This window comes from Macaca thibetana, chromosome 1 (genome assembly GCF_024542745.1).
Source record: "Macaca thibetana thibetana isolate TM-01 chromosome 1, ASM2454274v1, whole genome shotgun sequence".
NCBI lineage: Eukaryota > Metazoa > Chordata > Mammalia > Primates > Cercopithecidae > Macaca > Macaca thibetana.
This window is the reverse complement of record NC_065578.1, coordinates 160,608,454-160,625,939: the sequence shown is the minus strand read 5'-3', so window position 1 is coordinate 160,625,939 and position 17,486 is coordinate 160,608,454. Positions and strand designations below refer to the sequence as shown.

The window sequence follows — 17,486 nt, the reverse complement described above, 5'->3', positions numbered from 1 at the left end:
ATTTTGCTCTACCTTTTTTTTTTTTTTTAATAGTTCCCTGGAAAAATCATCTTATCTCAGCATGTAGAGCAAACCACTTACCAACAAAATACCAGAGGGAACTCCCTTCCCACTTTCCTTGTAGTTAAAAGCAAGACAGCTCATGTAAGACTCATCCTGAGTCCCTCTCAACCTATGGCTAACCTTGCCCTATGTCTCTGAAGCTTTAGGACCCCTATAGCCCCTTCCTCTTTAACACATTCCTCAAAGACTGTAAGAAGTAATAGTTGAGAAATGTGTACTTAATTTTATTTGCCCAGGGTATCTTTAACACCAAATTGTGGTAAGCTCGGAACTTACAAATTAAGAAACAAAGATCCAGAGATTTAAAATGATAAAGCTTTGTTAAACTTCATACTTATATCGTACTTTCACATATGTTCTTATTTAACCATTATTTAACTTCAAGTGGATATCAGATAACACTATTCATTTCCCCCTCCTCTGAGTTTGAACTTTGTGAGGCTTTCGCCCTGCCTTGATTTCTACATTCCACCTCTTACACTTTTTGCCACTCCCTTTAGATGTCAATTGTAGCATGTTGCAGCTGCAAAACTGCCTTGTCCAAATTTTTTTTCAAGGAATTGAGTTCTTAATGTGGAAATAAATCACTAAAACTCTACAAGACTCTACAAGTTGTTTATACATTTTTTAAGGCAGCTCAGTTCTGATTTGATGAGCTGCTAAGCAGGGAAATGTAATCCATTGCCATATATAGCTTCTTCCTACCTATGGAATCCTATTATGGAAATGTGGCTTTCACAGTCTCACTTATACCCAAGCTGCAGCCCCAGGATGGGGCATTAAAGAGCAGATTGAACACGGAAACATGAGGCCACCCTGGATTTTTTCTAAAAATCTCATTGAAATGAGTTTCCAAGCATTCAATCTGGTAGACAAGGCTACAGGGATAGAGGAATGAAGGAGAGGGCAGCCAGACCTGCTTTGATTAAATCAGAGGTAGGAGACCAGGGTCAAAGGACTGCAACTTTATTTTTATATTTTCTGGATCAGAGTCTTCTTAATGAAGTTTGCAGATTATTTGCCTGCCCTCCCACAGTCATGAGAAGACTCACAGTGATTGTAGGAACACTCAATATCGCAAAGCTGAGTATATATGTCAACACACTTCCACATCTGTTACCTCCTGTGAGCCTCGTAGAGTCCCTACCGTAGGAGAGAGTAGGACAGGGACTGTTGTTCTTATAGAAGTACAAAAATAGAAATGCAGAGAAGGTGAGTGATCTGCCTAAAGTAATAGATCACTAGTGACAAAGACAATGCTGGAATTTCAGTTTCTAGGCGTCAAACATTTTTGGTGTTTTGTTTTCCATCCCACGTGTAATAAAAGAAGGATCTTTGGAGTCAGGCACATTGGGATTCAGTATTAGCTTTGCTGGGTGCCTTGAACTAGTTCTGGCACTTTTCATTTCCTCATTTGTAGAAATCGGGATAACAACTGTATCATAGTCTCATGAGGCACTAGGGAGACCCTCTAGCACAGTGCCGTCCACATTATAGATATTCTGTAATTTTCCTTTTATTTCCCTGATACAAATTATGTATCTGTGATGCATATTTGTGTACATACACATATATTTATATAATTTAACCTGTATATTCCCTGAGAGATCAAGGAAACAGATTATATTCCTTAAGGCACAGTTAGATCTCCTAAGTGGTTAATAGCAGAGCCAGAGCTAGAACTAAATAGGCCTCATAACACCTCAGCCCAGGTACCCTTTACTGGGGGCATTACCTGCCCCTGGGGTCCTGTAAGTTTAAATGACTAGTCAAAGGACACCTGTATTGAACAGATACAAATGTAGCTTTCTGTAGCCTGCATAGTGGTGATACATTTACCCGCTGTCCTAAATCGCTCTTGCTGCCAGTGGGACCCACACATAAACTGTACCCTTATCAACATCCCATTAGGATTTTTCAGATGCACAGTGTACTTGTCAAAAGTGCCTGATCATGTAACAAAGACTTGGACTTCCAGGATGGGACTTGAGGCTATTAGTTTTCCTTTTTTTCACAAGTTAGACAACAGTATGTGTAATGTTCCAAGATGGCAGAACTGATAAAATTGAGTTTCTACTCCCTCCCCTGCCTGACAAGCATCTATTTCTGTGAATTACAATGCCATCCCCTAAAACTGCTGATAAGGCCTCTGGGTATCCTTTGGTGACTGTCAGTGGGGAGCTTTGGCAAGGATTAAATACATGCCTAGTGTTCACTGTGCCTGACAGCTCTGTGACTGTAAGTTTTCTGAGTTTTAATGATTGAAAGTGGATATGTATAGTATGGCCAGTGAGAATTTGGAGGATTATTCACTGAAGGCACCAAGTGGAGGACCCTTAAATCATCTTGTGCATATGGCAGGAAAGCTGAATGCTGCCTCTGTGGCCTTTGCTCTTGTTTTTGATGAGATGTGAAGCAGTATCCTCCTTTAACTCTTCTAGTTGACCACCACCCCCTTTCTGAATTCTTTCCCTATGTCCTCACTAGCCCATTTTGGCTCTCTCCCCAATTTCTTTAGACTAGGGATGAGTTTAAGGGCAGGAGAAATTGAAAGTGGTTACTGATTCAATAGAATGAAAGGATATACAGTGTGAAATGTGAGGTCTGCCTATGAAGAAATAAGATATTACTGCTAAATATGCCAGCTCAAAAGATGGAGGGGCTATAATCTCCCTGAAGATTAACAATACCAACTCAATAAATAGGAAGATTGAAAGGAATTTTATCCCTGGGACAAGGGACCATGAGACACATTGTCTCAAAAGGCCCTTGATCACCAGGTTGGCCTGGCCTGGTCAGGGAGGGCAAAGGAGGATCCTGCCAGGCTCTAACTCACCTTTCCCTCTGTCACCCTACAGGTGTTAACAGAACTGAAATCCGACAACCAGAGGCTGAAAGATGAAAATGGTGCCCTCATCAGAGTCATCAGCAAACTGTCCAAATAGGCTAGGCTCCAGATTTATGAGGAAACAAAGGGACAGTATTTACTGCCCCCACCCCTCTTTTCCAGTCCTTGCCTTCCAACCAAAAGAAATGGATGTTTTGGTGGAAGGACACTTCTTTCTAACACCCTCTTCAGTCACCTCTATACACTTTACATTTTCTCTGCACTTTCAATGCCCTGTTCTTCCAAAACCCCTATCCCAAGTTTTATGACAGTTTCAATTGAAGCATGATTGTGATAATTCGAGCCATCTGGAGAATGCTCTGGGGAGTACACTAGGCTCAGCTGTGGACCCCTCAACTTCCTGCTGCTCAGCTACTTTGTCCACATTGGATTTGGTCCAAACATGTAAGGCTTCTACCCAAATCAGTATCCTTCAGCTTTTTACATTGACCCAGTGTCCTCTGATATAGGTGAGTCTTGTGGTAGCCACTCCAGGATCCTGATTGGGGTGCCAAGAGAAACAGCAGGATGTTGAATTGATCATCAGATGGCCTCCAGAGCTGTTAGCATCCAAGGTGACAGTGACTGCATTGAGGTGCTCTATTCTTCTTCACCTCTCAGGAACTTTTATTTTTTCTATCAACACCCAGTAATCTCCCTAACTAGTTTTAACCTTTATTCCTCCCTCATACCTAGCCCTTTCCTCAAGGCTCAAATGGCCCTGGCTTCATTTATTCCTTTCCTTTCTATCCTTTTATTTTTTTCCCTCCCCCACCCCCTCACTCAATGGTATAAAAGCTAGGACAGAGCACCTGACCTCAGTTGTCTTTGGCCGTTGTGGGGAATCATTATTCTGGAGACAAGAAAATCATCACTCTGGTGCCTTGGTGGCAGCACCACTGCCCTGAAAGCTAGACTATGGCATAAGTGTCAGCTCATTGTTTTCATCTCCCACTTTCCCCTTCAAAGTGATTTTCTTTATAAGAAAATCTGGCTCTGAATACCCCATTCTGCCTCACTTCCTTGACCTTGTTTTCCTCTCTTCGTTCTGACACCTGCTTCTAATGAGAAATGAAGTCAGTGCAGGGAGGAATGAGAGGTGGGGAGGGGAGATTGTTGGGAGATGGACTAGGAAGTGGAAGCAGGCTGGAAAGACACATATGGTGAAGGTCAAGTATCTGAGGCCACTTGCAACATTGTGGCAAAGAAGGTAGAAGATAGCAGCCCACTGGACTGTGAGAATAGTGGTGAATTTGATTATTTCCAGTGGTTAGATTTAGCGGAGAGATTTACTTTCTTGGAAATTAATAGGGAAATGGCACTTAATAGAGGTTTAATGGAATGAAGTACTTTCAACCCATTGATGAGAGTCATGGAAGTTTAGAGTGGCAAGGCCCAGAGGTCATTAGGTCCAGCTTTCTATTATTGTGTCACAGGGACCCCTGCTACCACAGTTTTGACCCATGGGCATGGTCAGGTAGCCTCTGGTGGCTATGCATTTATTACTTAAAAGTTGGGCAACTCTAATCGAGAGAGTTTTTCCTGATATCAGCTGAAGTCTGCCTGTGGATTCTCCTTGTAGTCCAGATCTACTATCTGCAACTCTTTAACAGCTCTTCAGATATGTGCAGTGGGTGGTCTCCCCCTCAGTCTTACTTTGAGCTGCTGTTACCCTAGTCCTTTCAGTCATTCCTCATATGGCATGCTTTTCTTACCTGTCACATCTTGGCCATCCTCCTCTAGACAAAACCAGCCTTTAAAATATCATGCCCAGGCCTGGAAAGAATACTCTACACATCCAGTGCAAAATTAAACCATTAGTTCTTGATGATAACCTAGCATTAATACTTACAGTATTTTCCTTTTGTAGGAGCTTTATCCCTTGGTTCACTTGAGTGTGCAAGTCATTAAATCCTCATCATTTTAGGGTTACCAATGATATTCAGTGTTTAGAGTGGTTCATTTCCTTAACATACACTACCTCTGCCTGTTGATTCCTTTCCTGACATGACGTGTAGCTGTCCATGGCCCTCCCTCTGAAACATCACATGCTCTTTAAACTAGAAGCTGTAATTCAAGACCCCAATTCCATAACAGGAGATATGTTTCCTCTGACAAAACCCCATTTTTAGAGTATATAAAATTCTGTCTTCCATTTCCAACCATTTTTCAAGAGAAGCTGCTACTATCTTGGGACTTTGGATTATCATGGGAGTACTGTAAGTTCAGTTCTCAGGGAATGCTAAATTAGAGTAATAAGTTTTATATCTTTCACTATAAGCATTTCCTTCATTCTGGGAGAGGAAATCAACATAAGGTGTTGACTTATTGATTATCCTGGAACATTTTGAATATTGGGGAAGGAAGATGATACTGCTTTCTCAAGAAAAGAAAATTGGATTATTGGGAATACATCTTGACCCTTTTCCACTCAATAGACCAGGGAAAGGGGTTACAGAGAGTCCCCTCAGATCTGTTTGTGCCTTTCAAAAGCACTGGGGGCAGATTCTCAAAACTCTTAGATTGGTGTTGCACCCCTGCCACTTCACATGGCCCTTTCATGTTAAAGCTGACTTTTCTTGCCAGAAAGTTTTCCTTGTGACAAGAAATTTGCAAGCTTTTCAATCTCAGGAATACCGGATTCTATGGCCAGGAACTCATGAAAGTAAGTGTAAACTGTCCTAGGTAATTTCAGGTACTTTCTCTTACGCATTTAATTTTATTAGATGAACTGATTTCTGGTCTATCTCCAGAAATAAAATACCATTCCTTCACAACTGTATTGTCTGGAAGCCCCATGAGGTGGTAGTTATAGGCCTTCTACTAGCCAGCAATTCTCTCTGGATACTGGCATCAGCAGGTCTCCCTTTTCTTGTGCTGCTTGGACAGGTACCTACCACTGGCCTCTTCAGTGGCCACAATCCTCAGTCCTCACCTGCTGGTTTGGACACTCATGTCCAAACAGCTCAAGCTGAATCAATAGCTGCAGACTTGGCCAACAACATGTGGCACAGGTTTATCACTTAACTTAGAGTCTTTACATGAAATATCAGAATGGGAAAGAGAATGTTCTTGGCACAACTCTGTTTTCATTAATTTGTTATTTTTCAAAAACCGAGCCACACCTTTGAAAGTAATGATTTGGCCATTCCAGAGATTCTGTGGCTAAAGTTTGTTTTTCTAGGGCTGCTGATCCCTTTCCAGATAGTTCCAGAGTGTGATGACCCCTAGCCCCATCCCAGTCTCTAGCGAAAGGGTTACGCAAATCTCAGGGTGTTGCCACTAAAGAATCTAAAGAATAGACTTGCTTTGGGCTTACTTAGTGCACTAGATTCTCTAGTGGGCCATTCTCATTTGATGTTCACTAGAACCTCCTTGTCTTTCAACTGCAGGATGTGTTTGCTTCTCTTCTGGGTTTTCTGTGGTTTCTGTGCTAGTTCCCACCCCAAGTTTAAGAAGACTTAGATTCATATATTGCTATCTGAGGCCACTAGTGAGATTTCAGATCACTGTTTTGCAACATTTTACCCATTTCCCTTCCTCAAACCATGTGCTTATTAGATGGTTCCACTCAGGAAGCAAGGAAGCTAAAACTCAACTTAATAGTCTGTGGATCCCATGAAAGTGTGTGTGAACTACTGACCATTTCTCCATTAGAGGCATTTAATTGAGCCAAAGATGATGGAAGAAGAAACTCTCAAAGGCATGTACTTTGTTAGGTGTCTGGATTTTTGGCCCCTTTGCAGCCTCTCCTAGCGACAGACAGACACTGTCTCCTCTCAGAGAAAGGCCAGTGTTTCAGTCCAGGCCACTGGTGAGTGTCGGCACCCTTGAGGTGGGCATGGAGTGAGCAGAAGAAGCCTGAAGGAGAGAGAACTATTTAAAGTGTTGCCAGTTATTCAGCTTCCAGGTGGCTTTGCACCTCCAAAGGTGCAAAAAGGAAAAAGAAAGCAGAAAGGATTCAGCATTCAAGCAAAAAGGAAAGGGAAATTCTACTCTACCGGATGAGCCACTGGTTCCACTGGAGATTTTCAGTGAAGTAACACTGCAGGAGCCCTGATATCCTTCCCTCAGAGATATCATCAGGGGCCCTCAAACCCCATTGTTTATGCCAGCACTGACCGCACTTTAAGCACACACTTACCAATCAGAGGTGGTGCAATTGGCCTAAATCTAGGCCCAGTTATTATTGCAGATCTTAGTCACCATACTCTGTTGCCCAGGCTGGATTGCAGTGGTGTGATCTCAGCTCACTGCAACCTCCACCTCCCAGGCTCAAGGGATCCTCTCACCTCAGCCTCCCGAGCGGCTAGGACCGCAGGTATGCACCACCATGCCCAGCTAATTTTTGTATTTTTTTATAGAGATGGGGTTTTGCCATGTTGCCTACGCTGGTCTTGAACTGCTGGTCAAGCAATCCACCTAGCTGGGCCTCCCAAAGTGATAGGATTACAGGATTAAGGCACCATGCCCAGCCCACCATACTGATTTTCAAGGCAGGGTCTAACCCCTCATAAGATGTGAGTTCTTCCAACCCAATAAGAAAGGCAGCTTTGAGGACAGAAAAAGGCAACAGAAAAAGATAAGACCCTAGAAGTCAGAACATCTGTATTCCAAGGCTACTACACCTTCTCCTTTTAGTCATGTGACTTTGGGCAGGTCACCCTCCCTGTCTGTAAAATGAGGTTGGACTGGATAATCTTTATGTGCCCTTTCCTTTTGGCTTAAAATTCTGTGATTTATTCATTCTTAGGAAGATCAGAACATTTATTGGGATTTCTGCTTCAAAAATTCTAATCTCAAAAATCCAAGTCCAAAATTTTTTGTTTTCTTCTGGATTTAAACTGTTTAACATGAGCACATCGAGGTTGACTTCTCATCCTTGTTGGGAAGTGAATTTAATATTGAGGGTAATTGAATGATGTTGCAATGGCTTTCCCTCCTGATGGCTTGGTAAGAATATTAAAGCCTGCAGAGGTGGAAATTGGAGCTCATGGAGAAATGGATAGAAAGCAATTTGTTGCAGGCAGCCTTTGGACAAGTTGTTTTAATAGGAAACAGACCCGCTGCTTCATAGGTTTCCTCAACCACCTTTCCTCAGCTTTCTCAAAATGTGATCTACATTGGCTCTTCACACCCAAATAGCAGACTAATAGTTTTTCTGCTTAGCACCATCTGGTTCATTGTCTTGAACTCTGCCTTACAGCAGCAAGAAAATTTTCCTCGATAAGAACCTCAATCTTTAGTTCCATTGAGCTCCCCCTCTGGATTTTGGACTATCAGAAGTAGGAGGTTCTGATACCATTCTAGATGATCTTTCCTTCAAAGCAGGTCTGAAGAGGAGACTACCAAAGCAGTAAGTGTTTACAAACCCAGAGTCCACACAACCACATTGCATGGAACAGCACTTGGCTTTTGCAAGCCTCCTACAGGACCTGGTGTAATTGGAGTGAAAGGGCAGAGACCCTGGAAGTGGAGGTGGCTGTGTGCTGCGATGGGAAGAAGGCAGAAGGCCCAGGGGCTTTGGACATAGAGCAGGGTGGAAGCTGCAAGTACTGGGAAGGAAGAGAGTTTCACAGAACCAAAGCTTTGGCACACAGAGATGAGTTCTGTCTCACTGGTGACTTCATCCCTCAGGCTCCAGCTGAGCAGAGATTTTAATCAGCTTCCTTAATGGGTATTGACACTGCTCAGGAAGTAGTAGACCCTATCAGGGACAGCTATTGATCTCTTGTGTTCTGATTAGATTGGAAAATAGATCAACTTCATTGTAGTCCAGGAACTGTTGGTCACAGCTATTAGAAATGAGGTGATTTCTGAGGCCTAAGAAAAAACACAGAATCTTGACCATCAGCCAGCAGCTGCATGGTAAAAGAAGATGCATTCACTTCTCCTTGGAGAGTTGGGGTTGAGGGCAAACATAGAACCCAGGTTTGGCTTACAACCCAGTGTCCCGGAAGCCCTCCTTCGGGAGAACTGTAAGTAAGAGGTGGGTGTGTCTAAAGACAATACCATTAATGAATGTTTTGGCCTTACCTAAAAAGGTTTAGCAATTTGGGGATAACTCTTGCATCTAGCTTATGTGTGTTCACATGCACATTTGCTAGCCCGGAGCTTTTAAAATGAGGTCTGGCATATACTTGATTACAAATGAGAACTCAGAAACCAATTTTATCCAAGTATATTACTAAATCCTATCTTTTGTTTTTTCCCCCTCCCTTCTAATCCCCCAAAGGACCTATTTGAGCCGTTCCCCAATTCATCTGCTTATCATTTTGGACTGTGAATCTGCCAGAGTGATATTTTCTGTTATTTCTCCTCCAAATTTTTCCCTGATGTTTCCAATAAAGATTTGCTTGGGTGGCCCCTTAAGGTGACATCAGGATGCTCTTATGTCCTTCCAGGATAAACATACACTTCACTCCTCTCCCTCTCACCTCCCTCCACATTCTTAATTCCTTGCTTTTCTCACTTGGAGCCGAGGGTGCTTTAGCGAGGTGGTTTTCCATGAATCAGCCAAGATTCCCGGAGAAGTTGGATATACCAACTACCACCACCACCACCACTGTCCCCTCTTCCCAGTTTCAAAGCTCCCTGGCTATGCTAATGTCCCCTCAGAGATGAGGTTTGACTTGTAGGCCCGTATGACTCCTCCATAGCCTGGCCAAGGAGACCATGAGTAGCCATATCTGGTTTACTCTTTGTCCTGAGACTGTTTATAGCTTAAAACAGAAGTGTGTCTTCCCAGCACAAACCTAATCAGTGTATCAGTGCATCTGGTGGCAACAGCTCAGCCCATTCAAAGAGCAAGGATTCAGGAAAGGCACACTGATGGTGGGGAGCCTCTTAAGAGCCGCTAATGTTCTCCCAAAATCAGAGTTGAGAGTCAGAGTGCCGGTCCCCTGGGCCCACTGTTCCTGAACAAGGGACATGCTAGGGCCAGAAGTAGCTTGACTCTCGCCTAATATCTGTGCCTTTGCCTGTCCTTTCTCCCATTCTACTGAAACCCGGAACCGAGTCCTGCTTGCCTTCTGATGAAGAGAGGCCACATAAAGAGAGTTTGGAGGAAAAAAGACACCAGGAGGCAGGCTGCGGAGTAGGAGAAGGTTCTGAGAGGATGCAGCAATCCAGAATACCTCCTTTTCTAGCCAGCATCCCTTGAACTTTTGAAAGGTTGTGCCTACCACTGGCTGGCACACCAGGCAATGATTTCTCTGCAGAAGGAAGGAAAGAATGTTTCACCCTTGCATCCTTCTTGGTGAAGATACAGCCTATGCTCAGTTGAGTAGTTCACACTCAAGACTTTGGCTTTATGGTTTTCCTTTCTTCTTGTCTTTGCCCTGACTTTAATCAACAGGGGTGAAAAGAATCACCCTGGTGTCTTCATGCCTCTCCCATTTTAGTGGTAGCATTTTGTGTCTTTACTCCACCCTTCACCCTATTTCCACCAAGGTTAACGCACCAGATATAACTGTTTTTCAGCTGAGTTGTATGGATTAACTCAGTCCACTGTAAATACACCTGGGATGGGGTGGGGTTGGGGGGTGTTTAGGGAGAAGAAGCCAGACTTGCTTTGTGAACTGAATGTATTTTTATGCAATTTTGAGTGGCCTTTCAACCCTAAGATGAATGGTTTTGTTTTACTGGCTGTTATTATATAGTATTGAGTATTCTGTGTTTCAAAGTTTGGGAATAATAATATTCACATCTATATGATGCCTGTAAACACAACAGTATTTATAAATGAGTAAATAAAACTGTGTTTTAACTTTGTGACTCTCTCCACAGTTCAGAGCATGGGATTTATAGAATCTCACATCTGGGGCAGCCTCTTGTGATTTTACATCCTCTTTACCATTGGTGGGGGCCTTGCCCACCAGCCTGCTACAACTCCTGTCCACATAGAGGCCCCTTCCCCAGGGACAGCCACAGTGAGTCATGGCCACTGATAAGGGTCTCTGGTAGAATCAAGGAATTTCCTAAATGGAGTCAGGCCAAGGAGAAGCCTAGATTGGAGTTCAAAAGAACCATAAGAAGATATCAAGGTTCCAAGCTTCAAGTAACTAAGAGTGTGGTTAGTTCTTGGAAGACACCAGGTTTAAGTGACAAGGGTGAGGAGGCCATCCAGGTGACTACTAGCACCTGGGAAAGCTGAGGTCTAGGTGGTGATTTCCTCGGGCTCATGGAAGTCTCCTGCCACCACCCTTAGTCATCTGCTGTATACATAACAGTCTTCATGAGGTCATTGTTTAAGTCGGGAGATCCAGAACTATTCTGTAGTTCCAAACTACAAATGTAGTTAACTTGGGGGTTATTGAAGGTTAAATCTAAACTCAAAATGAAGGAGCCATGCCCAGAAAGGAGCTGTTCAGGCCCGCTGGCAGGGTTTGTACGTAGGTGGCCAGGTCTGACCCCAGGCAGCCAGGATCTGGGTCTGGTTTCTCCATCCAGCAAGCCCTGCCTCTGGCTTTGCTCAGCCTTGTGTTTCCTGCCAAGCGGAAATCCCTGGTCACTGACTTGGTGAGAGGTCAGGAAGGGAAGATTCTTTTCCCCTGCTGTCACCCAGCTGTTTGCAACCCAAGCAGCAGCAGAACAAACACACTTGATGTCATGGTTGAAGAATTCAGTCCTGTCCTGGGGCGCAAAACAGAGGCAAAGAAGCATGACGGATGCAAAGGGTTCCTAGACTGCAAATGTTTCTCTTTCTGACCCCCACTGGTTGTAGTAAGGTCTGCAGAGACAGTATCACCTAGCTGTCACGTGGTCCAGCCCTCTTCAAGGGAAAGGAGAAGGCCACAGCCTATTAGCAGAGTAAAAAGCTCACATTCTCAGCCAGGAGACCCTCAGGTGATCAATCCCAGTCCTGCTGAAAGGCTCATGCCCCTCACCCTACCCATCCTCAGGGACTGAAGCAGCAAGACAGGATAGATGTTAAAGGATCTGGGCTCATGCTCCCTCAGGTGGGCAGCTCCCGTCCCTGGCTTGCCTTCACTGCCCCCATGCTGTTGGACCTGATGGACAAACACACATCTAGCCAATGGTGTTCCTGGAGGACAGGTGCTGGTGTAAACTGAAAACGGTAGCTGCTGGTCTATCCTGAAGGAGATGAGACAGGTGGAAGTGGGAACTGAAGAAAGAGTTTTACTCTTCCCTGGTCTTTGGGAGCAATGCTGCCCTACTCTCCCTTTCCCTAAAATTCTGAAACCCTATCCCTGGTCCCTAACACCTTTGCTTTAGAAGTTAAAGACATTTCAAGTTCTTTGCAAAGAGACAATTGAGGACTTTGTAGAAATTCTTACTTTTCAAATTCCCATTTCCCAGGGCCAGCCTCCCTCTTGTCATTGGGGTCAGACTGTGGCTATTCCCTAAGCCCAGCTCTACTGGAAGGGAATTCAAGAATATAGTCCCCACCATCACCCCACGCAGCTTCCCAGACAATGTTCCCCGGCACCACCATGCTCCCCACAATTCCACAGGCCCGGCATGTGTCCTCAGGAGATGTGTGGGCCCCAGCACCCACGAGAGTGCCAATCTGGTCTTCCCCCAAACCCAGGAGAGAGGGGACCTCAGCCCCTTTTGGTGCTTCCCTGAAGGGAGATTCTGGGTTAGAGGCCAGAGCCTCAGGACCATCTCACCACCCTCACCCACCACACTGACCCTCACAGGCAGCTCCCACACCCTCACCCCCACCTCAGCGCAGCAAAAACAACCAGAGACACCCCCCACCCCCAGGTTTCTTTCAGCTCATTTCTTTAATAAGGAGACGCAGCTCATTACAAAATAACAATTTGACAAGAGATCAGACAAGAACAAGAGTCCACATAAGGGAGATGGAGAGCATTGCCAAGCAGAGGTGGAGAATGGGCCGGGGGCCGGGCTGTACATGTGTCCTTCCTATGGAGACAAAGGCAGGGCTCCTGGTGGGCTGACCTGGGGGAAGCTAGGCTCTGCCAGGCCCTGATTTTGAAGTTTTCAGCCCCAGGGTTTTCAGAAAGCAACAAATCAAGTCCTTAGATGGGCAGGAGTCAGGGCAGAAAGGTCAGCATCTTTGAAGAGGCCCCACTACAGTCCTGATCGCTAAGGCAGGCAGGATGGAGGAACTCCTGGTGCCCCACGCACACTGCTCCCATCACCTCACCAGACAGACACTCTCTCAACTCCTGCCTCAATTTCTGTCTCTGCTATGGGTGTGGAGAGTGGGAGGGCCCCAGAGAGAGCTGGAGGAAGCAAGACATGTCTTCACTCGTCCAAACACCTGATTCCAGCCTGCTCTGAAATGGTCCCCTCCACCTTCCTCACTCTTTCATGTCCCAGCACAAAAGTCCCTGGGACTTCTTTGTGCTCATGTGTTGTGGTTTGTGCAGGGCAAGCCTGCCTCGCCACCTCTGGCCTCATCGAATGTGCCCTGCCTGATTACCCTCCCATTCTCTCCATCCTTCCTCATACTCGTCACAGTTGTCAGGCCTGAGGCATCCTGGACCCTTCCCATGCAGTACTGCCCTCAGGTGCCCATGGGGCCAGGGGCGGCAGGCAGGGGGGCTACCTGTCCGTCTCAGTTCAACAGGATGACCTGAGGCCTCGGAAGCCCCCAGGCCCCTCTACTCGCCTCTCTGCTACTTGGTGCAATTGACTGGGGCTTCACTGGGGAGCAGGTGTGAAGGTCAGCGGGCTTAGTCCACACCTGCTCTGCCTGAGCCTCTGAGCCTCCCTCACAGCTGGACCTGCCCACCCCACTCTCAGGGGAGCCCTGGTAGCCCTGAGGTCGCCCTGCTATTGGGCTGCTTTCTGTCAGACTGCAGGAGGACACACGAGAAAAGAGCATCAGCCCCTGTATTCACCAGCCTCTCCCTGAGTCCCTCCTCCATCACCACCCACGACCCTCACACCACAGAGGTGAGTAAGCAGGGATGGTTCTGTCATCCCTGACTGAGCCCCTGGTTGAGCCACTGACTGGCTGCTCCTGAAAATCCTGGTTGCCTCCACAGGGACCCCAGGAAAGGTATCCAGAACCATGGAGTCCCACTGCTGCTTGCTCCTCGCCCAGCATAGAGATGGAGCTGAACTGTGAACCCAGGCCGAGGAAGCCAGCTCAGGCAGGGCCATCATGGGCATCGCCTAAGGCCCCACCGGAAGCCCTGGACACCATCCATTCTCATGACACAGGATTGAGGGAGCAGGAGGGGGTGACAACAGGTGAGCCCTTCACAAGTGTTCTGTGGGGAGCCAGTTGGAGGGACACGGGGGCTCCTGGGAGGAGCCAAGGGAGGCCAAGTCTCCAGCAGGAGGTCCCCTTTATGGCTTTTCAGTGAATTCAGACAGTGGGAGGAAGGGGCACACCACACACATACACAGAACACGGAAGCTACTGGGATGCCAGATACCAGGCTGGACACTGCACCGGGCCCCAAGGGTTGGCTCTGCAGACAGATGTGCAGCAAACAGGCCTTCAGGGCGACCTCCAGCATCTCCCGAGGCAGGGCTGGACTGGGGCAGGCACCGACTCCCGCCCACTGATGACTCCCATGGGGAGGTTTCCCGATGGGAGGAGGCAGGGGTGGGGCTGGGGGACAAAGACTTTACACAACATAAAATCAAAGGAGCAGCCTCAACCAGTTCTGTAAAATGGGTCTGAGGTTGGGGATCAAGGGGACTCTCAGCATTGCCATGCGGCTATTTACAGAAAGTTATAGACATGCATCTTGATTAAACAAGATTCTGTTCATATGTTTCTAGGTAATTATCTTCTTTTATATATAATTAAATATACATGGATGGGGGCAGATGAGGCTCAAATGGCTTCAGAAGGTTCTTATTTTGTTGTTGCTTAAAAAATAAAGTAATTCATGTGTCTTCAAGTCACAGTGTCCCCTTCTCAATATTGCAGTTCAAAAAACTGGTTAAGTCAAATCCTTGGGGTTCCTGGCCCCCTGGGACCAAAGGGAGAGGGGAAAAGTCATAGGGCAGGGTTCCCAGACACAATGCAGGATGGCCAGTTACATTTGAATTTCAGATAAACAACGAATTATTTTTTAGTATAATATGTCCCAACTATTGCCTAGGACATACTTACACTTAAAAATTGTTTGTTGTTGAACTGAAATTCAAATGTAACTGGGCATCCATATTTTTATTTGGCAACCACAGAATGGGGCTCTGGGCCACCAGGATCTTGGGACTCCTCCCTGCCTGCCACCACCCAGGGCTCCGAGAAAGGGCCCCAAACAGCTTTAAGTGGGAGGGGCAGAGGAAAGGGAAGGGAAGAGGCAGAGCAGAGGATATGAGGGCAGTTCCTGGCTCAATCTCTTTGTACCTTTGAGTGGGAGGGGATGCCCTCAGGAACAGGCATTTTCTCTATGAGGTTGGGTGAGACCCAGGACTCAGATGCCTTATGAATTAACCTAGGACATTAAGGGAACATGGAAACTGTCACTCCCCAAACCCAGGGAGGTTCATCAACCTCTTTGCTATCACCCACCCTTACCCCCCCACCCCACTGCATGGAGGCAGGTTTATAAGAGAGCTGCTTTTACCCGCAGGAGGGCTGTAGCGACCCCTCTTCTCCCTCTCGCTGAAGCCTTGGGCCAGCAAAATCATCCCATACTGATTCCGCAGAGACACAAGTTATGTACGCTTTCCTAGGAAGAAAGATCAGGATCTGAGACTGTGGCCTAATCCCTGCTGTCTCATCCTCCAGCTGAGGGACTCCAGGAAAGTCACTTCTCATTCATGCTGAGCACCTGCCTACTGTCTGGGATTGCCCCAGCATTCCTTACCCAGCCTTCCCCAGGCCTCAGCTTCCACTTCCAAAGTCCAAAAACCTGTCTGTAGCTCTGACAGAATTAGCATCCCTTCTGGAACAATTATTCAGGGAGGAAGAAGAAAACAAGCTTTCAGACCTTATCCCAGTTTCTGGGTGGGATTAGGCTTGGATTTTCATGGTCTCAGCTTCTCTAAAAATCACCTCTATACTACTTTCCTTTCTCTGGAACAGACTTTGAGATGAAAACTTATAGCCCCAGAGGCATCCAGAACACCTTACTAGCCAAACACCCTAACTCTATCCTGCTTAGTGCCTACACCCCAGTACCCTGACATCCCCAGAAATAAACCTGCCCAGCAGTGAGTGTTTGGCATGATGCCCTGTGGTTTCAGCTGTCAGTCCTTAGGTATGGAAAACACACAAGCAGAAGCATGTTCCCACCAAGCCTATGGACCAAGACAGATGCCATCCGCTAGATGGCACATCAGGACCAGCTGGGACCTGGGGAAGGCACTGCTCCCCACACCCACACTGGCTCCACACTGGTGCCAAGATTCAAAGTCACTCAGCAACCTGTCCCCACCCCTCAAGGCTGCTCACTAGCAGTGGGCTCAGAGTAATAAAATCCAGCCCTGGTCACCAGGCACATGGACACCCAGACCACCAGAGGTTCCTACCATTGCCTTTCCTCCCTGTCAAGGGAGTGCAAATCTTGGGCTTTGGAAGGGCTGAATGAAGTTCATGAATGGAAAAGAATCCCAGGTGGTAGAAGGTGAATTGGGAAAGGGCAAAGGAGTAAAGGTAGAGGGGATATTGACAAGGGGGTCTCCATGAATGAGTCTGTGGGATATGGGTGAGGAGAATGAGTCTGGGGAGAGACCCTGAGAAAGCACCAAAATCCCACAACTCTGGGGATGGGAGAAGAGTCCAGTGACTTCTGATGTCCATACCAGGAAATCCCTCTGTGGCCACCCAGATTCTGAAAGCACCCTATTGTCCTACAACTCTCTACCATGACCACACCTTTGGTCCCAAGGACCACAGTTCATAATCCTGATCAGAGTCTTACCTTCCCATCATTAAGTATACACACACACACACACACACACACACACACACACACACACACAGTAAAAATATAACTTCCCATGTACCACTAACAAGACAAAGAAGGATCTCCGAGAGACAGGGAGGCTTCCCAGTCTGTTTCTGGTGGGGGTATTCCCTCATTTCCCCCACTCCTTCATCCAAAACACAAAGCAAAACCAAAAGCTCCTTCCCCCTTTTTAAAATAAAATAAAAAGACACTCTGCAACTTCTTCACGCTGGATCCCCAAAGCCTGATTCCCTCCAACACTGTCCATCTGTCTCGGGTGTCTACAGGAAGCTGAAGTGGCCCAGATGGGGCAGGATAGAAATGCTGCCATTTGTACTGGGAAAGAGAGATACTCAGGCTTCTGGAGAAGCCATGAGTTTTCTGTGGTGAAAAAATGGCAAGGGCCTGAGGGCTTCATGGATGGAAGAGAGAGGCCAAAGGAAGGGAGGCAAGGAAGGATGGCCTCTGGCCACAAGGGGACCTCACTCTGTTGTCCAGGCTGAAGGTTTGGAAGAAGACTCAGTGCAAACCTGACTAACATATATATGGCTTTTATATCAGTGCTGGGGACAGAAGGTGAACAGGGAGTGGGACACAACTGAGCATGGGTAGAAACCCCAGAAGGTCTCCTCTGCTACTTATTTGGAATGGATGCCCTTTGTTTCTTAGTATTCATAAAG

General features: G+C 46.4%; 2 protein-coding genes across 11 annotated transcripts in view; both read left to right on the top strand.

Annotated features, from left to right (window-relative positions):
* PPP1R12B (protein phosphatase 1 regulatory subunit 12B) overlaps positions 1 to 10,723 on the top strand; it is a 236,885-nt gene extending 226,162 nt beyond the window's left edge. For 6 of the 10 annotated variants that reach the window (XM_050762861.1, XM_050762836.1, XM_050762827.1 and 3 more), the window contains one exon: positions 2,922 to 3,018. Coding sequence is in view for 4 of the 10 variants with exons in the window: in XM_050762871.1 (XP_050618828.1) it covers positions 2,922 to 3,008 (87 nt within the window). In the remaining 6 variants the exon portion in view is untranslated. Of the gene's footprint in view, positions 1 to 2,921 lie in introns of all 10 variants that reach the window. The other 4 variants (XM_050762871.1, XM_050762854.1, XM_050762845.1 and 1 more) reach the window with 1 other exon arrangement.
* The window catches only part of TMEM183A (transmembrane protein 183A), a 604,310-nt gene that overhangs the window by 92,100 nt on the left and 494,724 nt on the right, over positions 1 to 17,486 (top strand). The window lies entirely within an intron of this gene.